Source organism: Physeter macrocephalus, chromosome 7, assembly GCF_002837175.3.
Source record: "Physeter macrocephalus isolate SW-GA chromosome 7, ASM283717v5, whole genome shotgun sequence".
NCBI classification, from domain to species: domain Eukaryota; kingdom Metazoa; phylum Chordata; class Mammalia; order Artiodactyla; family Physeteridae; genus Physeter; species Physeter macrocephalus.
This window is the reverse complement of record NC_041220.1, coordinates 97226558-97249107: the sequence shown is the minus strand read 5'-3', so window position 1 is coordinate 97249107 and position 22550 is coordinate 97226558. Positions and strand designations below refer to the sequence as shown.

General features: G+C 36.5%; 1 protein-coding gene across 2 annotated transcripts in view; it reads left to right on the top strand.

Moving 5' to 3' along the window:
- SLIT2 (slit guidance ligand 2) overlaps window positions 1–22550 on the top strand; it is a 402412-nt gene that overhangs the window by 14821 nt on the left and 365041 nt on the right. For both annotated transcript variants that reach the window (XM_024119498.3, XM_024119497.3), the window contains exon 4: window positions 1031–1102. In XM_024119498.3, coding sequence (XP_023975266.1) covers window positions 1031–1102 — 72 coding nt within the window. The remainder of the gene's footprint in view (window positions 1–1030; window positions 1103–22550) is intronic.

Below are 22550 nucleotides of genomic sequence, written 5' to 3'. Positions count from 1 at the left end.
CATCGTATTTAAAAGAGGGCAAGATTGATATGCCCTCTTTTCCTGCCACCTTAACATTTATCTTTACCGCAAGAAACACCTCAAGTTTCTTCAGTGTGATGTTAGTTCTTGTTGTCCTTACTCTCCTCTAGAGCTGTAGCAGCTTATAAATCATTTAAGTGTGCATTTTACATCAGCTTGTCATCATTTTATTTAAATTTGGGAAAAGTAGAGAGGATAGGTATTTATTTTTACTGAATTGTTAAATTGTACACTTTAAAATGAATGAGATTGGGATACGAGTACATGAGGGCTAGATTTTGCCACTCTTTAGTTAGTGTGCATAGTCCAAAAGAGCTTAGTTATGTAGTACCGGGGCTTAAATTGAGTTAGAGTTGCAATCAAATTCTTTTCTAAAATATTTAAAACATCCCAATATCAGTTAAACATTAAGAAAACATTACTTAAACATTTTTGCCCTGTTAGTTATAACTCAGCCTTATTCAGTTAAGAGTCAAGAACTGTGGATTGCGGTTTTCTTGTGATTTTGCCTAGAGGTAGAAACCATGCTGACACTTTCTTATACATTTTTCTGAAACTAAATGAAAAGATTTAAAAAAATGAAATTTCCACCTCCCCTCAGTACCTTGGCTGAAAATTTAGGTCATTTGGGACAGCGTATGAATTATTTTAGGGCACCATTTAATATGGTATTTCTGCTGTATGTTGAACTTGCCTAACCTAGACACCAGAGTCTGAGTCCAGAAATCCTGTTTCATTGCATCTGTGCTGGTTGACTGATGATGCAGGGGATGTGAATTTAGAGTTTAGGCCCCAGTAATCATCATCTGAGTAAGCACAATGGAAAATTGCTTTAAAGAGTCATGTAACAAAAGGTGTAACCAACTTCTGATTTTCAATGCTTGAATTCTCTTGAATGTCGTTTCATTCTTTCCTGAAATACAGGATGAGGCATGACACTACCCAATCACAGTCTCATTGTTGGGTACTTTCTATGTAACATACGCTTTGTTTTTGTTTTTCTCCAAAGGCGTTTAAACAGAAATCACCTTCAGCTGTTTCCTGAGTTGCTGTTTCTTGGGACTTCGAAGCTATACAGACTGTAAGTAGACAGAAATAGTTATTGTTGCTTTGGGTAGTACCTCACGTTTTATTAAATGTATTTTGGATCTGTTTCCTTGTGCTTTCCTGGAATCTATTCATCTATTCACCCGTAGATTAATGGATTAAAAGTTTGCCTTTCTTTCTTTTCTTCTTTTCTCTCTCTCTCTCTCTTTTTTTTTTTTTTTTGGAAATTTATGATTGGTTTTCCAGTGGTTCCAGTTCTTTTATTTGGTTAGCGTTTACTGATTCGTGTATATGTTATTGTAATTGTATTATTCTTTTTTGGTCCTGATGGGGAGATTTACCTAACTTCTTTATGGAAACTTTTGATTAAGTTCTGAAGGGAAAGATTGCCACTGCACTTCCTCTTCAGAGGAAGTTGGCAGTGTTTTCTTGTAAAGTTGGGGTATTTAATGTCAGCTTTTTTGATATTGTTTCTGTATTCACATAGTATTTATTAGTCTGGAAATATTATTATAAGGTATTTAAAGAGGACTGTAAATTTCCTCTTAAACGTTCCTTTTAAAGCCAGAATTCCAAACTCTGCAATATGAACGACTGTAAGGGTTTCATATCAAATAAGTCATTGACTGTTAACAGAAGTACTTCTTTGGAAGGAGTAATGTGAGTTTTAGGCAGAATCGGTTTTTCTTCCCTGGAATGCTTGTTCACTGACCTAATGTGCATAGTGAAAATATACTTTTGAAAGCTTTTAAAATTAGATTTTCAGCCATATGAATGATTTTGTGCAGATGGGAGATAAGCTACAAAGTGTTGGAAAAATAAGTAACAATGATTATTGATGTTTGTGGATGTTGTGAAAAATCGTTGGGATATATAGAATAAATTGCTCAGCCTGGCTCCCACCTGGATGGTGGGGAAAGTCCCATATGGTCATGCTTGTGGGGTAAGTGAAGAGATTGCTTTTTCTGAACTTGACTTTGTAGCCACGGCTTCGTGGTAGCCTACTAGTACAATATTATTGTTATGAATTCCAGAAGTAGGAAGGCTCTCTTCCCACAGCCCTCCACCCACATTGTATCTCAGTTGGGATCTCTGTTAGGTCCTCCTGACACCTTAGCTGACTATAGAGATAATTTTCCCAGCAGGCGAAGGTGGAACCAGCTACACACCATGTCTTCTCTCTAGAGTCTGACTTTCCTGATTCTGTTCCTCTAAGGATAGCCAAAGTCACCTAGCAGTATTTCTCCTCTGCATTGTGTTCCCTGCTGGTTAATTGGCCCAATTTAAGTAAATTTAAAAGAATCAAATAAAGAAAGCTTGAGACCGCCTTTTTAACAAGAATTCTCCAAGGACTATTTTTACCAAGAAAACTAGATGTAGGCTGTTATGAAAATTATATATATGAATATAAATTGATACTTGTATTTATTTGTGCTTAGTTTGCAAGAAAGGCTACAGAGATGGTTTTAATAGATTCTACTTTATGCTTTAACTTTTTTTTGATTGAGGGGATTTTGAAGAATTGATTTCAAAGCTAGTATACATTGAGTGCTATTAAATTACTACTTTGCTAACAATGTGCATATAAAAACAATCCACGTTGTCTAGAAAATTGTCTGTTTCCTATGTAGCTGTGAAAATATAATTTAAATGGAATGACTGTTATAGCTAGAATTAAAATTATTAAGCTGAAGAGAGGAAAATATAGGAAGTAACTTTAACACTGTCTCTGAGAAACTAGAATGTTTGATTTTTAGTCTGGAAGTACTTGGATTAATTTTCTTAGAGAGATTCAGGTGGTATAATCTAGTGCAGAATCACTTACTGGCAAATTATATTCTGTTTAATATTTTGCCCCCTTTGACAATGTCATATATTGGACCAAGGGATTTTCCCTTATGTTTTGTTTTGATTTTATAACTTTATGAAGCTGCTGTATGAAAGAAGATGACTTGGAATCCTTATGTGAGTTAAAGAAACAGAACCCATAAAACTACAAGGCAACATTTTCTATTTAATTAAAAGCATGCTAACAAGTGGGGTGATAGGCAGCTAGAAAATGTGTTCAGAGTCGCTCAAAGGATTTCCCCTGGGGAGTAATGGAAGATAAAATTTTGTTTCTGATGTGGGACTAGTTACAAGACGGACTTGAAGTCTTTGATTTCCTGAAGTTAGAGCTTGATGGCTTAATGTTCAGTACTGATTGTGACTTAACACCTGACATAGACACTGGATACACATGGAAACATAGAGGTGTAATTTTTTTCTTCATCAGGAAAAAGGAATCTTCTTTTGAGTTGAGGCACTGTTCTCTCACCTGAATTAGACCTAGTGGATTGTTAGCAATGATCTTTCTCTTGAGAGGAAAGTTATAAGCTACATGTGACCAGTTTTTTATGATGGTGATCACTAATTGATTAAACAACCACCATTAAGAGTATTTAATAAATAAAGGAACAAAAGCTTGTGAAGCTAGCTGCCTGTCTAGTTTAATTTCCAAGAGGAAGGATGCAAGTTCAAGTATTCTTCATATGATACAGGTGCCTAGTAGCTAACCGGAAACAACTGTTCTAACAGATGGAAAAATATGCACAAATCTACATACAAAAATGGCCTTTAAAATGTTCATTTAAAAATGAACTTTTCTTTCACAAGAAGGATAAGTGACCAAACAAAAGATACAGGATTTTGGACAAACAATAGGACAATATGTTGTGACAGGGAAAAGTCGACTGGTGGTTGTATTTGCATATCGAATGATCTACAGTTGGCCTACTGTATAATTCAGTAGAGCCATACACATCTAGAATTCATGAAAGAAACAAATTTAGATTTATTTTCTCTTTATAAATTGATGCATAATGCTAATTCGTACCTCTAGTTCTTTTCCTAACTTATTTTATCTTTTACCCTTACTTAATACTATTGTTTCCTGATACATAATCAATGAAAAAGTTTACTTGTTTTACTGTATAGTTCATACACTGATGTTTGACTTTTATCATTGTTTGCTTAGATTAAATCTAAGCAAACTGGACATTATACAGATTTTCTTTGTGCTTCTGTAATGAATAATCGCCATTTGACTCTTGGCTGAAAATGAGATGCCAGGTGAAGAAGCACACATGCTTTTAAAAAAAAACTCTAAATGCAGTATAAAAGAAAAAGAGGGTACACTGTATATGAATTATGATTCGACACGGTTGGTTGCTGCTAGCGGCCAAATATGCTTTTCCTTTGCTGTCTGCTCCAATTTCTCTTTGGACGGGTTGAGAGAGCACTCCATGTTCAGGTCAAGATGTTTGCTCAGAAATAGTAGTACAGTTGCAGCTGTGTTTGTTGGAGCAGGAGACTAGTTTAAATAGCATTACCATTTATCCAGTCCATTAACAGAACTCTGTAAAATAATACCAACTCTGCATAAACTACAGGACAGTGTAATAAAATTACAAGCACTTGTTGACAGATGGAAAGTGTAAGTAAAGAAAAAGGAAAAGTAAAAGGCCATAGGTTGGAGGTTAAAAGAGACAGCACATAGTTTTCTTAGCTTATGTAGATACTCTGTCCTCCCCCTTTGCTCCTCCTCCAAAACTGAGGTTGCACTTTTATTATCAGTTTAAGAGTGGAGAACATGATTTTCAGAACAATTAGGAGCTGGTTAACGGACAGAAATTTCAGTGACTTTCGAAATGGTCGATTATGATTGAAATTTATGAGTAGCTTATACAAATGTTCCTGAAAAACATAACCTTAAAGGTGACTTACCAGCTAGAGTTTGCAGCTACTCATCTGGGCTCATTAGAGAGGAATTTCATTGCTAGTACTGTGGTTAAGCATTCCGTTATAAATATTTGTTTTGTGGTTTTCAGTTTATTTCTTTGAGTATTTTATATTTACCCAGACTTCTAACATAAGCTTAAGTAGCCAAACCACGTTGCAGAAACTCATTTTTCACTTGTATCTACTGAAACAAAACAAAACTAACAAACAAAAACATAGGTCCCAGTGATTCATTTTTTTTACTTCTTTAAATAAAAACTCTTTATTTCAGGTTAACAAGTGGTGTTTCCCTAGAGACCTTTGGAGCCACTAAATTATCTAACATTATAAGTAGTATTTTTAAAGCCAAGGACTCTTTTTATGGCCTAGTGACTCCTTACCTGATACAAATAAATTTTGAGCACTTAATTCAATTGGTCAGGTCACAATTCCTTTGCTGTCGGATAGGATCTCAGATTCTCCAGATACTCTTTGATATTAATTACTGGGAATATTTAAGAGGAAAACAATTTCTGTTAAGGTAAAAATTGATTTGTGAAACATAACAAATATACAGTGAAGCTGTCCTTATTTCCCTTTCTCATAGAAGGAGCCTTAGCTTTTGATTTTGGTTTTTAATAGTTACAAGGGTAACACATGCTTATGTTAAAAAGGTTTAGGGGACTTGCCTGGCAGTCCAGTGGTTAAGCCTCTGCGCTTCCACTGCAGGGGACTCAGGTTCAATCCCTGGTTGGGGAACTAAGATCCCACATGCCTCGTGGCCAAGAAAAAAAAAAAAAAAAAGGTTCAGACAATTCAGAAAAAGAGAAAAGTAAGTGGGGATAGAAATTGTTCATGATCTCACCATTCAGATATAACCACTAGTATACTTGACAATTATTAGTAGATTAGTTTTCTTTTTCTTTTAATTATGCTATAAATGCTGGTATACATGCATTACAAAAACATTTTTTTTTTAGTATCCCCAGGGTTTTAGTATAAGGCTTGACCTTTAGAAATTCTCAGTGTTTGATGTTTTGAATTAAATCTCCTTTGGGCTCAGGGTTTGTAACTTGAATGAGCAAATAGTAACACCGGGAAGGTAGTATGAATAATGGGGAACCGAATTAAATTTAAAGGGTACCTTGGCTAATTAAATGTTTGTCCCCTTAGGTTTTCTAAACATTGAAGGGTATTGGTAGACACTGAAAAATCAAAATGATCCATTTTCCACCTAAGCAAAATATACCTTAATACTGCACTTATATAAAACTACCCCCCCTCCCCCAGTTCTCTGATGTCAATTAAGTCTCAGGATTCTTGGATTCAAGGATAAAAGCAGAAGAGAGAGCCCTGGTGCCTGTGTCAGAATTCCTCCTGAATTAATTTCTGCCAGCTCTGATTAAAGTGTGGGCTCCTTAGAGGTGTTAGGTGTGTAGTTTCCTGCTTCATTTTACTCTTGGCCTGTTTGGCCCCTGCCACAGTAAATCCGACAGTGGTAGTGCAGGAATTGCAGGTTATAGTTGCCAAGGTTACTGTGGTCCCACCAGATCGACATCATTAATCATCCAGGGAGCTGCCATGATAGCTGCCGCTGATCTCTGTTGCCAAGACTGCCAGAGAGCTTCAGGTGCAGAGAATAAAAGTTGTTCAGAGGTGGTGTGTCTGTGTCATCATTTGATGCAAGGATACACTATTTGTATTGTTAATACTGATACCTTGCTGAGGGGAACAGATCGACTCTTTATCTTTGAAAACAAAGACTTCATATGAGAGATAACACTTAGGAAGGTGTTAACTGTCAGTGATTAAAACCTCAAGTCCCTTATTATTTATTTAAGTAACTTATTAATTATTACTACTGGGCCCAAGGGACTCTGATATTGCCACTTAAAAAACAGATATATGAGGAGTATTTCACTGAAAGAGATTACTGTTATGTAACCGAAGGTTTGTTTTTAAATAGGTAGAAAAAACACTTCATAGACTGATATCTGGACACACTTCAGAGTAGCCATTACCACTTGCCACAAAAAAAAAATAGGCGAGCCATTGACTAGGACTTTTGTTTATAAATCAACATGCAGTCATATGATTTAGAAGTTATCAAAGCAGTGAAGATTAAGACTGTATTTGAGATTTTTGCCAGGCCTCCTGTGGGTAGTTTTTACTTTAAAGGGATCACTAATAAAAGACTTGTTACTGGAGAACGTCAGAAATTGGCAAGTTTCTACTATTGCCAAGCCACCAACTAGACTTTTTGAGTGTGAAATCCACAGCATAGTTCCTGGCAGAGGAAAGTCAAGTGCAGGAAGGTCTTTCCCACTCAAGTGCACTTGTTTAAATAGTTGCTTTCCCAAATGTAAATGTTTCTGTTTCCACCAGCAAATACTCATGGTTATCCAACTTGAATTTGGTGAATCCTGTGATAGGTGCAGGGGAGAAAAACTGGCATGGTGTGTGGCCCTCTGTAATATGGGGCGTTTGTGGACCTCAACCAGTGCTAACATCTGACCTGTAATATGTAAATTAAAGCCTACAATGTTCATGGAGACTGTGTTTTTTTGAAAGATGAATTTAAGTATATGGTTCTCATGTCAAAAAGATATTATTCAATACACATCATCAGGGAATATTTTAAAATTCGACCGTAAATCATAAAATTGCTACTGCCATCTCAAGATTATAATTTGGTGACAAGTTTATATAAATATTAATTCTAGGAACAAGTGTCCATAGTGTGTTAGTTCTAATGAACTAATTTTAATGTGTTTACATTATGTTTTAAGACACTGAAATCAATTTATTTTATGAGAGGTTGCATAAAATACTAGTGTTTAAATGCCTACTCAGATATTAGTAGCTTTGCTATCTTTGTCAATCAATGGACACCTCTGGAGATAAGGTTCTTAGCTGTAAAATGGGGATGATATTTACCTCCTGGGAATATTTCAAGTCACAAGATAAATTCTGTATTCAAAAGAACATTGTCAACTTTCCAGTATGATAGAAATGATGCTTGTAGGATTATCATCCTCTCATTGCAAAATAGGATGAAATAGGGCTTCCCTGGTGGCGCAGTGGTTGCGCGTCCGCCTTCCGATGCAGGAGAACTGGGTTCGCGCCCCGGTCTGGGAGGATCCCACATGCCGCGGAGCGGTTGGGCCCGTGAGCCATGGCCACTGAGCCTGCGCGTCCGGAGCCTGTGCTCCGCAACGGGAGAGGCCACAACAGTGTGAGGCCCGCATACCACAAAATAGGATGAAATAATAGTCACACAGATGTCCTTGCAAGTTGCCCACAGTCAGCAAATCTCCCAGTTCTCTTTCACGTTTCTCTTACATTTATTCTCAGTGTAATAACACATACATAAGCGTAACCACATTAATTTTTTAACACTGCAAATTAGCATAAAATGTGCATTTGCATCATTCCAGTTCTCCTTACTTGGCAACACAAGTTGCATTAAGGCCAGAATGTTTTTAATGAGATCTCTTACCCACTCCCAGTTGATGATTCATATAATTTTAAAACTCTTATATAAAATGAATCAAGGATAGAAAAAGAGGCTGTGATTCAGGAACTATTTATGTTAGTCCACATATTAAATTGTCATTTTAATGATGTGTTGTCTTGAATAACAAAATGAAGGAAAAATACGAATTAGTTAGAAAATGCTGAGTAAACCCCTTAAGGTATAGGTAAACTATATTGAAAGTTATTCAGAAGATTTACGTTGCGTTGCTAAAGAACATTTTTATCACTAAGATTTCAGTTTTAAAAACAATATAAAAGAATTAGTCCATTGAACTTGTAATATACAAATATGATTTGATCTGTGGAACATCCTGCCACCTTTACATAAGCTGCATGTGTGATTTTCAGTGCATTTTTAGACTAAACATTTTGTCAAAATGCAGTTCAAATTGCAAACTGTTTAGCACTTTGGATTTAAACAGTGATTGATAATGAAATAGCTTTGAGCCTGAAGTAATTTTTGTTCTGTCTGTTTTTATCATAACTCCAATACTTTTTATATGTACATAAGCTTGGCAGTCAGATGAATGTGTATATGTCCTCTTCATTACCTGTTACCCACAGCCAAGTTATTTGCTATCAAGGAATTATTTATAGAGGGTTAACCTTAAAACATTTGATAAATTGTGATATAAGAAACTTAGGGCCAGAGTTTAAGAAAGTCTAAACTCTAGAGAAGGAAGCAATGAACAGTAAAAAGTCCAGTCTTTGTCAATACCCATGGTCTAGGGTACAACATGGCTGTGTGAAATGTTATTAAGAGAACATCTGTGCCTCTTGAAATGTTCCCCAAATGAATGTGAACAGCTAAGTATGGCAACTTGATTTAAGTGTTTAAAAAAAAATGTAAAGAAAAGAGAAATAAATAAGTCTGGAAACAGAATGGAAAAAGATAGCTTTGCCCCCTCATGATAGGTTTCTTCTACTAGTGAAAGATTAAAGCTTGAAGTATGTGAATAGCTGAGAATAGCACAGAGAAAGGGTGATTGCTTCCCCTCCAACAGTTCCAACTGATTGAAAAAAGCCTAAAGTTCTGTTTGTTCTATGTCTTAAACCATCAGAATTCTCTTTTAGGACCAGAGGAATGCTCTGGAGGAAAAGAATCCAAGGATAAAAAGTCATTGCAAGCCAACAATTGTTCCTAATCCTCACAAAATGCTGGAGAAATTAAATTTATTCTTTATTGCTCAAAGTGTTACCTAGGTCACTGGGCGATGGGAAAATTGCACTGGAAGTGGAGTAGGCGCAAGCTTTGTTTTGTGTCTAGATGCTTAACCTTAGACACGACAAGGCATCTTAGAGTGTGGTGGGAACTTGGTTCAGAGCATTAACACCAAGACTTTTATTACCCAGGATTTATAATAGGCTGTGCTGTCTGGAGATGAAAATGTTGTGTTTACATTGCAGTGTTAAATGATCATTTAATTAACACCTAAGGAAAAAAAAAGTTGTGAAATTCTTAGCAGCTTTTATTGTTGGTTTCCTGGGAGGTTTTAATATCCGAGTTTCATTGAGATTTCTTTTTGTTAGTAGAGACACAAAAGACATTATACACTTTTTAAGGAAGACAAACAGTTTAACCTTGACCCTTTTTTTCCTAAAATATTAATTTAAATTACATTTTAAATCTGGTGTGCTTATTTAAAAGATTTCTAGATTCATATCTTAAAAATGTCTTAATTAAACACTTTATTTCTATGTAAACATCTGGCATTTAAATGTTATTTAATTTACATTCTAAACTTTCTGCTGTAAAACATTTGAAATTGCCAATTAATTTACCTTAGGTGTAATATATTTACAGTATTAACTATATGAATTTTACATCTTTTAAACTACCACTATGGTTACATTGTTTTAAGAATGAGGGTCAAAATAGGTAAACATTGTCAAATGATTCTACGGGGGGTGGGGGGGTGGAGGTACATTGTTATTATATTATCATCATCATTATATAATTAGAGATGTTTATTCTCATATGATGCAAGAAGTTTATACATAGACAATAGAAAGAATGATGCCATTAATATGAAAATTCAGATTTACTTCATTAATTGCTAAAAGATTTGATGCTATCAAATGCCTTCACTTATTCCTGATCTTTTATAAAAACAATTCCCTAACATAGAGTGGTCTTGCGACAAATTGATAATATTTGGAAAATATAATACGTACTGCCAAGGGCAGCTGCACACTCAGTAACACTGTCTTTTTCTAAAAGAATTATTTAAAAAATTATATAGGTATGCATTTGATACCTAGGTATGCAACTTCATATTTGAATATATGAAATATTAAAAAATATTTGTTAAGTTACTTGCTGTTAAAGTAAAATCTTTCTTAATTTTTCCAGAAATGATGATACCATTATAGTGTAGTTTTTGTAAGTACACTATTTTTATTCATATTGCAACTAAACATGTTTATTCCCATTTTTTTTTAAGTTTAAATTCAAATGCCTCAGGATAAAACCTGCTTTCTGTATTATTCATGGTAAAAGAGTGCAAGGAAGATTGAATGTTATTAAAATCTCTTAATAGAACACTACCAACTGTAAAATAGATAGCTAGTGGGAAGCAGCCACATAGCACAGGGAGATCAGCTCTGTGCTTTGTGTCCACCTATAGGGATGGGAAAGGGAGGGTGGGAGGGAGACACAAGAGGGAGGAGATAGGGGGATATATGTATACGTATAGCTGATTCACTTTGTTATACAGCAGAAACTACCACACCATTGTAAAGCAATTATACTCCAATAAAAATGTTAAAAAAAAATCTCTTGCCCTGCTTTGAACCAAGAATTATATTCTCGTTCACAAATTACTACTCAGCATTACATAGCCACCTTGTACAATGCTATATGCTCTCCTTACTTCTATCAAGTTTCAGCATTTCTCTAAAACTTTTCTCTTTTTTCTTAACCCACATTGATTTTTTTTTCTTCCCAAAGCTGTTTCTCCATCCAGAGTCTAGTAACAAAACCCCCAAGTAGGAATATTGCTTTAAATGTTATCTCCTTTACATATGTACCCACCTTTTGATTGAGGTAGTTATAAGACACAAAATGCTCAAAAGTTAAAAGGTATGAAAGAGAAAGAGAGAGGAGTGACGATATCTGGTTACTTAACATATTGGATAACTAGTATATTCTAAACGATGTAGTTCTTTATACCAATTGAAATTCCAAGCCAACTAGGTGCTGTGTGCAGATGTGTGTGTGTGTGTGTGTGTGTGTGTGTGCACGTGCACGTGTGTGTGTATACTTGGAGATGGGGATACTGAGAGCTAGGGAAACATAAATATTTTATGACTGTTCAAAAATGTTTGAAGAGTAAATAGGTAGGGAAATTATAGGAAATTTCATTTAACAAATAAATTTGTTGCTTTTACACTAAGAAAGCAACGATATGCTCTTATAATGAGAAAAAGTCAGTGTTAAAATTTTATGCATTAATTATTTGGAATCTCTAAGTAGAAACCAAGGAGAAAGATTTCAGGATTTATTTTAGATAAAGTCTCCAGGTTTGCCTCTTAAAAATAGTAATAACTATTCTAAATACAAACAATTACACTGTAACAAATATGTTTGCTAGTTATTCTATTGAAACCATTGCTTATAAGAGATTGGGAGATATAATATCTAGAAATACTCTAGTCCACTCTGCGGGGATTAGGTAGTTAAAATTAACTTCCCTTTTGCGTAAAACTCTTTTGCCTGACTTCCAGTCCCCACGACAATCTAGTTCTGCTTTAGACTTTAACTTTCTCATGGCTGTCACAGCATATATGCTATGTTCCAGGCAAGCACATTTTCCTGTTACTGATTGGAAATTCCCAGCACATTTCTGGACTCCTTCCTTGCTTCCAATTTGGAGTAGCCTAGCCTGCCATCCTCATATGTAAGCCTCACCTCCTCTATCAAACCCTTCTCAACTGCTTTCGTTACCTCCAAATGATCATTAATTATAATGTAGTGGTTCTGAATACAGACTGTTGACTCAGACTGGCAAAATTTGAATCACTTAATGGGTAAACTTGGGAATGTCACTCAATTTCCTGCCCTGTGCCCCGGTTCTCCTTCTTGTAAAATGAGGATGATAGTTAGAACTTACCTCATGGAGGTGTTGTGTAGAATAAATTATTCACTAAATGAGCAAAGCTTGGTATGATGCTTGACATTAGTAAGTGCTAGGTATTTTTTTTTTCAAAACTTTGGATGATGCTTTACATTTGTAAATGCTAGGGATTTTTTTTTTTTTTTAATATAGGCTACCGTGATTATTATCTGTCTCATACAATGTGCTGTTAGGTATTATTTTCTATTCATAACGTGTTAACTTTGCCAAGACTCCTGTCTTACATTTGTCTTTGTTTTACATACAGCATCTAGCCTAGTGCAGGCTGATTAATAAATACTTTCCAACTGAATGCTTGATGGAACTTCGCCTGAAAAAGACACTAACAGTAGTTTGAATTCGGAATGAAATATATGTCATATGGATCAGAAGTCAAAAGACATTCTAGTTGTATTCCTAACTCTGCTGGTCACTAGCTGCAGATGCTAAGCAGAGGTACTTGATTTGAGGACCAGTTTCTTGGCTTATAAAAGTATTTGGTAGTTCAGATAAGAGAGGGACAAGAATTCAGCATAAGGCCTCCTGGTCTTTAGGGAATGCGCAAACATAACTGAGGGAAGACGAGGAAGTAAAAATATATCAAAGATTTGCTCTAGCTCTTTCTCAAAAATGTATAGGGAACTCTTCATGGGACTTGCAAGAATTATAATGGTGGAATTATTCATGGTAATAAACCAGGAATAAGATGATGAGATTGTGGATGAGTGATTTTGAGATTGTTCTCTTTCCTATTAGCGATTTAAAAACTAAAAGCAGTTTCTGTATGAGATAAATATAACCTGCTTACATTTTGCATGGCTTTGCTATTAAATGTAAATTGTTTGAAGACTTAGGTTTAAAAAAGAAAACAATTGAAGGAGATTTGGGAGATTTGATGGTTATGAAGTATTAAGTGGTTATCCTGATACTTGATAATCCCTCAATATGAGATAAGTGGTGTGTAATTGAAGTAATTTCAATAATCACCTGCCTCTCAAACATCACTAATGGTAGCATGAAGAAATGAGTTAAAAATCAAACAAGGCAAATCAAGGGAAAATAATGGTTGACACAGGTGTTTATGTTCGTACTTGTGTTATCTTTTGATTTTAACAGATTTGTGAACAGGGACCTTCATTTTTTGTAATTCACCCTACTAAATGGACTGTGCACCCTAGACAATTAATTTTCCTGACTTTTTGAGGATAATAGAATGTATAGAACCCAAATACTCAGAAGGCAGCTGAAATCTGGAGTCTGTTTCTAAAAGAAAGGCTCTCTCTCAGAGTTGGTGTGGTTTTCTTTCCCTCTCTTTAAGGAGAATGAATTCCGCTCCGTAATGAATAGTTTCAAGAAAAGTTGTTAATCAGGTACTCCAAGTGACCACCCTGGATTCTTCTTTTATTACAGAGGAACTGATGGAATGAGAAGGCAACATAGTTTCATTTGATAAAAGGAAATACCTTTTTTCCTCTCCCCACCCACCATGTAATCCTCTGGAATTTAGCTGACCCGGGAAATTACTGCAGCTTGGGAAATTACTGCAGCACGAGAAATTACTGCAGCAAATAGCCTGTTTGGAAAAGCTAAGTTGGACGAACAAGAATAACACTTGTAGCTACAGTAATTACATTAAAAATCACAAAGTGTATTACTCAGAGTATTTCAGGGCAAGAGTTTTCACCTAAGGTGGTCTGGAAATAATTTTTCTTTTATTCTTGTTAATCTTATAGCAAAGAGAATTACACAATGGGCAGTACCACTGTTACCAACATTATTTTTTGTTCTTTTCTGAGTTATCAGATATCATTCTGTTGCCTAAGATGGGATACTACATCAAAATCAGATGAAGAACTTGACCTCAATATGACAGAGGGGCAAAAAAGAATCATAAAGGAATGTTATTAAAATGGACAAATGTTATTCTTTAACTCTTTCCCATTCAAAAACCATATGCTAATTTAAAGAGAGAAGAATGATATAAATCAACAATAATACAGTCCAGATATTGCTTTATTTTCTAAATTAAGTGACCAAGTTGAATAACACTATTAAAGTATAAGTAAACACGTTTTGCTAGAGGTTTAGCTATTTCCAAATAAATGTTATATTCACATCATCAGTGTCATGTGTACTTACAAGGTGTACTTACTTTCGTTGTATTTTTATAAGATGATTCAGATTTAGATTTTTTTTTTTAGGTATAGGTCTTCTCCCCAATTCTCAAGCATATGTTATTTTAGTGCCTTGTATTTATTGCTATGCTGATTATTTTATATGTATTATATTTCAAAGCAGTGATTCCTAAAATGTGCTCTCCAATGATCCAAGAGCAAAGTATTCTGTGGTCAGATGTTTTGGGAAATAATGAAAGTCGTATCTGCTGTGGTGACTGCAGTGGACACTTGTGTGTTAATCTCCAAGGCATCTTGCAATGAAGAAATCCGTTTAACTTAAAAAATTTGTTTCTCAAAGTTATTTGACTATACAGGCCCCCCTTTTCCCTACTTCCCCCACTAATACCAGTTAATCCAAATAGCAAGAGCAGCCTTTAGCTGTTCCAAAAAATAACTACTTTTCATTAATTCTCATTGAGAGTTTTTAAAAATAAAAACTTTTAGTCATGGATTGTTGAAATTTAATATAATTTTTCTTGTACCAACATGGTCAGGTAAACAACTCTTTATAGTGCATTGGTCTAATAAATCTGTTCTTTTTAGCCCACCTTTGAAAGTAAACTTGGCATTCGTTTGTTAACTCTAGGGACAGAGAAACTTAGATCCTTGGGTAAGAATTTTGATATCTTAGCACTGGTATTTGCTTATGTGTGTGTGTGTGTGTGTGTGTGTGTGTGTGTGTGTGTGTGAGATATATAAAACCATTTGTTATATGTATACACACACACGCACACACGTATAAGCAGATACCAGTGCTAAGGTATTGACATTCTTATGCAAGGATCTAAATTTCTCTATCACACACACAGCGCCACTCAACTCTGTTTTAATGACTGAGAACATTTTATCACTTAACTCTTTCTCTTTTCCCTGATTTTGTCATTGTAACACCTGAAGCCTGCTGTGTACAGCGTTCTTTAGCAACAGAGGGAAGTCTGCATCCTCTCAGCTGGGAGTGAAGCTGCAGGAGTCTTTCTCACTCCACAGAGTGTTGAAGCTAAAAGTATCTTATATACAATTTGTAGTTGGTTAACGGACTTTGAAATCAACATAAAGTTTCATATGTCCCAACATAGAGTTTCATATGTTCAGTATTTTCGACCAAAACCCATGTCCCCAAGGGCTAAAGGACAAAATAATTTAGATTAGATTAGGTTAAAGACAGGAAAGAAAGAAAAAAGAAAAAAAATTAATAGTATTGAAATCTCCTATGACAGTTTTATACCTGATAGGTACCTCTCAACAGGATACTTATACTGGTCATTATGGAAAATTGTTGTCCTTTCTGTTATTTCACCTAGCATGTTGCTTGAATGCCAATTCTTATTTATATTAAATAGGGAAAAGATATCAAAGAAAACACCAGGTTATGGCTAAAACTTTTAAAACTACTTCAGAGCCTGATGAAATGGTTTAATCGAAATAATCACTTCAGATTATTCAGCATTTACAAACACATTCTTCGGATTTTATTACAAGCATAAAAATAATCCATTGTGTCATAGTTTGGGTTCCTTCTGTGTGAGGAAACCGAGTACCCCAACCCTGTCTTCCCACTTCCCTGTTTTTCTGTTATGCTCCATCGCCGTCTATCATATTGTGTGTTTTACTTATTTATCTGGTTGTCTTTCCCTCCCAATTAAAACGCAAGTTTCATGAAGGCAGAGCATAGTAGTAGGTGCGCAAGAAATAACAGTTGAATGAATGAATACAGGTTTTGCAACAGACTGCCAGGATTTGAAGCCTAGCTTCCAAGCTTCCTAACTGTGTGACTTGGAGCACGTTACTTAACCTCTCCACCTCAACATCCTCTTTCTTAGGTGGAAATAATTAGAGCATCAATGTCACCAAGTCATTGAGAGGATTCAAATATGTAACCTATCTGCTAGAGTTTAATTGATGTTAAATATTTTTCACAAAAACAACTCTTGAATGGGTTAAGGGCAAATAACCAAACATTTACCATTATCTATTAAAATTGTTATTGCTTTCTGATTTTTGACTGAGTCTGCCCTTCCCCCCACCCCCCTCTGTACTAGAATGGGAAGCCTAACTGTTCAGAGACACATCACAAGCTGCTTGTTCTTTCCTTCTTTTTTCTCATCTGTTTCATGAGTTCGCCATTTTCATGACGTTCTCTACCTTCGCAGTCCTGCTTCTGGAATGTTGAAAGTCCCGCCTGGCTTTGCTACTAACCAGGCACTGCTTTACTTCCTGTCTACAGAGACTGCTGCCATTCAGAGGGTGCCACCACCCGCCTGGGGAGAGGGGTCCTTCCTTTGTGTGGCTGTGCAATACCAAACAGTAGATACCTGCCAACATGCAGGTGTTTTTACTGACTTTTTACCATGATTAATCCATACACCTCTAGCCTAGGGGGTTAAAGATATTTGACTAAGTCTAGTATATTATAGAAATAGTTTAATTTTTATATTATGCTTATTAGTTTGTTAACAAAATCACCTCTGTAGGTTGTACACCCCTCCAGGGTTTGGGCACTTTCATCTCTATTACCACAGAGCAGTTTTCACAGATAGTGGACATGCAAATATTTGTAAGCTGAAATAAAAGTGCGGACAGTACAAGGATCCACAGTCATCTTGCATGCCAAATGAGCTACCAAAAGCATCTGAAGTTTTAACTTTTTAATATCTTTGCATTTGTTCTCCCTTGATAGTGTTTAAATTTAAAAAGAGTAGCAATTAGTAAACTTGTTCAATCAGCATATCTTATGTCAATGTAAGATATGCACTTAAACGTAGGTGGCTTTTTGTACCAGTTTCCTCACTGTGATATTGAGTGTCTAGAAAAGGCTATTCTACAGCATCTTTGATAGCATTTATAAATTCTTTCCTAATATTTTACACATTTGTGTGTGATTTTTTGTAATTTGCAAATAAAGCAGTAGTGCTACTGAATTAACTACAAAATTGAAATTGCTAAAATAATAGGAAGCAATTGAGGCAGCTAGTTTCATCTCATCATTTTGTATCCTTGCTTGGGTTGCTAAGGCACAGCTCACACATTTAGTGTGCTTCCACAATTCTTTGCCATTCTAGAGCATGTATTTCTGACATTTTGATTAGGCCTTTGTGTTTGGTCACTGTATTAAATCGAGCAGTTTATTCCTTTCCACTTAAATTGTCTTCCCTGTACAAGGGATGGAGAGGAATTCACAGCGCCTGCACATAAAAGGCCATTATCTTATCTTAGCAAATCCAGCCCTATAGAGACCGTGCATCATGACAGCTCAGCTGGGAAGCTGGGAAGGGAAGTGTATCAAGGAGGGTGAGATACTGAGTGTGAGTCATTGATGAAGCCTATGACTGGGGTGGTCGTGAGTCCATCAGCAGCAGCAAAGGTTAGCACCCCTCTGCAATCAGACAGACTGAAGTTTGCACCCGGGGAGTGTGCTCTGCCTATAGTGTTTGATTTAGTTGTAGCTTGTACAGACAACTCAGGAGACCATATTACACTGTTATTCTTCTTGCCCCAAATCAAAGCACCTTTTTTTTTTTTTTTTTTTTTTTCACAGGATAAACACACGGATATTTTGTGTGTATGGCCAGAGGCAGGCTGTAGAACAAGTCTGTAGAAACTTTGGTGCTTTACTCTAATACAGCCTTCACTCCACGAAGAAATATTTTCTGATTGAAGGAAGTGGTGATGATGAGGGTGGAAATGTCGAGGTCAGCTGTGTCACTCTCATGGATTCAGCACATGACCCAGGAGCTCTTCTCAGAGGTTTATTCGTATTAATAGTTACTCACTGGATCTTCAACAATATGAAGGGGATCCAAATTACAGATGGGAAAACTGAGACCCAAAGAGATCATGTAATTTACCCAAGTGGCAGGCTGGCATTTGATTACAGTGCAGTGCTCATTACCACATGTTTTGACTGGACAGGGGTCAAGGGTCAAGAGTTTCCTTCAATTAGGTAAAAATGCTACAAAAGCCATGATCCTTATAATCTATTTAAAATCTTCACGGTGTTTGATGCATTGTTAACTCTTCATAGGTGCTTATAGAGAGCTTGTTCTCCTGTCTTCCACTCCTCGCATCAGTAATCCAAACCTGAAGCTTCCTGTCTCCTTGACTCATTTCCTCTTCCTTTATCCATACTTTCAAGTTCTGTTGATTCTAGCTCCTGACAACCACACCCATCCATCCTCTCCTTTCCCTGTCTTTAGTTTACTTCCTAACTAGGGTCTGCTGCTCCAGGATTTCTTCATCCAGAGGTATCTTCTTAAAGTACAGCTTGGATTATGTCCTTTCCTCAGTCAAAAATCATTTAGTCTGTAAGCATAGCAGTTTAGATTTAGAAAAACATTTTCCCATGACAGTCACAGGAACTCAGATAAATACATATCATTGCTTCAATAGTATAGATGAAATAACTGTAGCCTACAGTGGTTAACTGAATTACTAGCCCACTGTAATAAGGCTGGTAAATAATAGAACAGTTACTTTTCTCTAAACCTTTACTAACACCAGGGTCTGTAGTCTAAACTCCTACCTTGGCTTTCAAGTTTCCTCAGTGGTCCCAATTTATCATTCTTGTTTCCTGATGTTCTCTTATTATACCATGTACTTGAAGAGTTACACATGTTAAGTCAGCTACTGTTGAGCCTGTGGACTTTTGCCTCTGGTATTTCCTCTGCCTTCTTCATCAGGCAAGCTTCTATTCACTCTCCAAGATCCAGATCATGCCTCTTCCACAGTGAGGGCCTCCTTGATTTCACCCAGGAAAATGTGACCCCCATTAACTCAATGCCTCAGGCAAACTGTACTCTCTATTTAGAGGTCACAGCAGCCTCACACAGATTATCCCTCTTCCTTCTCCTTTACTACCTGACAGAATACCGCTCACCCCCTTTTTTCATAACAGTATGCCTTATGTCTCAAGAGGCTGTTACAGCAGAGGTCATTCGTTAGTTATCTCAGTCACCTTAGGTCCTGGCCCAAAGTTGGGACTACTTTGTTGACTAAACGAGCTTACATGAAGACTTTCATAATGAATTCAAATGAATTCTTCTCTGAGGCTTTTTTTGGACCGCTTAATCTGAGCCTGCTCCCTTTGCAGCCCTGCCTCATAGTTTTTCTTAGGCCTCTGAGTTTTATGTAACAGTTTCCTTTTATCATAGTTAATTTTTTCTTCTCTCTCTCCTTCTAGAATCCAAGCTTCTGGTGGCAGGTCCTAAGTCTTTTTCATTTGTATGCCTTCCAAAGCACCTACCATATCACTGAGCATGTAGTAGGGGCTTGATAAATGCTTATTAAATACATTTAGTAAGGACTTTACATTCTTTTCCTCCAAGTCACATTTCTATCGTTGAAACAGAAAACTTGTGTCTGAAAAAAAAAATTTTTTTAATCAGTAATATTGTATCTGATTTTTAAACAGTTCATATTTGACAGAGCCAGAGCATGTTTATGCAGATTGCTAAATCAGTGTCCAGACAAAAAGCCCTGCAGTTGTTGTATTCCATCGTGTTTATTATGGGAACGTTATGATGTTAATTTATTTTAGAATTTAAAAAATGGCAAATGGCAAGTGAGTCAGCATGCTGTGGTAGAGAGAGCCAAGATTTTGTGGGATGGAGTTCAGACTCTAGTTTTAGCAGTGTTCTGGGTGGGAAACAGTCTCCTGACCTGGTTTCTTTACCTGTTAAGTGAAGATAATATACTGCATATGTTACTGTGTTGCTGTGAAGATTTAGTTTGTGGTGTCAGCAAAGTGCTTACACTTAATAAATTCTCAATAAATATCACTAGTTATTAGAAACACTGACACTTCACTGAATTCACGTACTCTACACATGTGCTTGAAAATGAGAATATTTCACTTATTTTCTGAAATGCTATTTACCCAGGATAATATTTCATGTCAGCCAGCTTATTGTGGATGCTTTTGGAAAAGCTCTTCCATTTTAAAGTCTTGTTGAATTCCTCAGTAAGATGTAAAATAGGTGGTTTTGGTTGGTGGATTAGTTATATGGTTTCAGTTGCAAATGAATGACACCTGTCCGAATCTGGCTTCAATAATAAGGAAAATTATGATCACGCAGAGCAAGAAGCTTAGAGGTAGCGTTTCATTTTTTTCTCTCTCTTCGCTTTTCCATCCTCGAGGGCAGCTTATCCTAAGGCTTTGCTCCTGGTCTCAAAATGGCCATCGTTTAGGCCTTCATGTTGGAATCCCACTGGTTCATATGCAGTGGGAGAAAGAGGAAAAAAGAAGCGAGAGAGAAAAAGAAGAAAAGGAAAGACAGAGAGAAGGGGATATTTCCTGCTGCCCAGTGGATTCTAAATCCCTTCTTTCCCTTTACCTAAATTGAAACAATTTAGGTAAAGTGTATAACTTTAGAACAAAGGTTGCCAAAGAAATGGCATATAGTGATTGATTTAAACTAGTTAAGATATCTCTCTGGACTTTTGGATGGATGGGTAAGTGAATCAGATTAGGATTCTATCAGGAAAGAGGAAGGGGCGCTGATTGATGTGAGGAAATAATCAACAATGTCTGCTACAGTTAAGAACTTAAAATTTTTTAATTGTTCATTTGATTTTACTGTAGGATTTTAGAAAAATTGCTATTATAGCAACTTTTAGTTTCGGCGCATAAAACTGAACCTCTTAGATTTGTTGATTTATTTGTGCTTCATTTTCACATGTAGGGATAATAAAACTTACCTTTCAGGTTTTTGAGATGATTAAAAATGAAATGTGTGTAAGGCCCAGCACATAATACAGACTTGCTTTAAGTAGTTGCACTTGTATTTTCTTGATCAGAATTTCTTTATTTCATCTTTGTCTCATCTGTATTCCAGTTTTCCATTCCAAATATTTACATTATGAATCCTCTCGGGTGCCTGATTGTCACATCTAAGTTTATACACCCAAGAAGAAAACTCATCAAGTTCTTTCTTTAACAAAACAGTTAACCTTTTACAAACTGTGTAATCATGCAATCTCCTATGATCCTCACAGCAGCCTGTGATGTAGATATCATTTATGCTATTTTACAGATCTCTTTACTTGCCTCCTCCTCGAAAATGTGAGTTTCCTGAGGACAGAGACTCAGTCTGTTTTCTCCACTGTGGTATCCTCAGCATCCAAAGTAGCACATCACAATGGCAGTCTGGTAGATGCTCCATCAGTGTTTGTTGAAGGAAAGGAGAGAGTGAGGCAGGGAGGAGTTCAGTGTGAGCTACTGAGAATGAAGGACTCCCTCAGTTCATGACTTTGCACTGAAGATATGAATCCCCATTCTTTGTGGGCCTGAGACCTGTACACCCACCCCTCACTCTTTAGCTTCATCCTGCTTTCTTCACCCTCCTTTTTTCTCTCTGTGCTCAGCTGCATGAGCACATGCAGTTCCCAAGATAATCCATGCTTTTCACTTCCATAGGGCCTTCGCATATACAGATTCCCAGGCCAGTGGCTCTACCTACTCAGCTCCCTGCTGCCTTCCTATACCCGGTCATTGTTCCATAATATCCCTAGTTTACTCTAGAGCCTTCATTTTCTAGTTCAAACACAACTTCCTCTGGAAAAGCCTTCTATGCTCCTTCAGATTAACTCACCTTCTCTTTACATATCCCCATACTATAAAGATATAGTTTTTAATTTTTTTTTAATTTATTTTATTTATTTACTTTTGGCTGTGTTGGGTCTTCGCTGCTGCGCGTGGGCTTTCTCCGGTTGTGGCGAGCGGGGGCTACTCTTCATTGCGGTGCTTGGGCTTCTCATTGCAGTGGCTTCTTTTGTTGTGGAGCACGGGCTCTAGGCACGCGGGCTTCAGTAGCTGTGGCACATGGGCTCAGTAGTTGTGGCTCACGGGCTCTAGAGCACAGGCTCAGTAGCTGTGGAGCACGGGCTTAGTTGCTCCGTG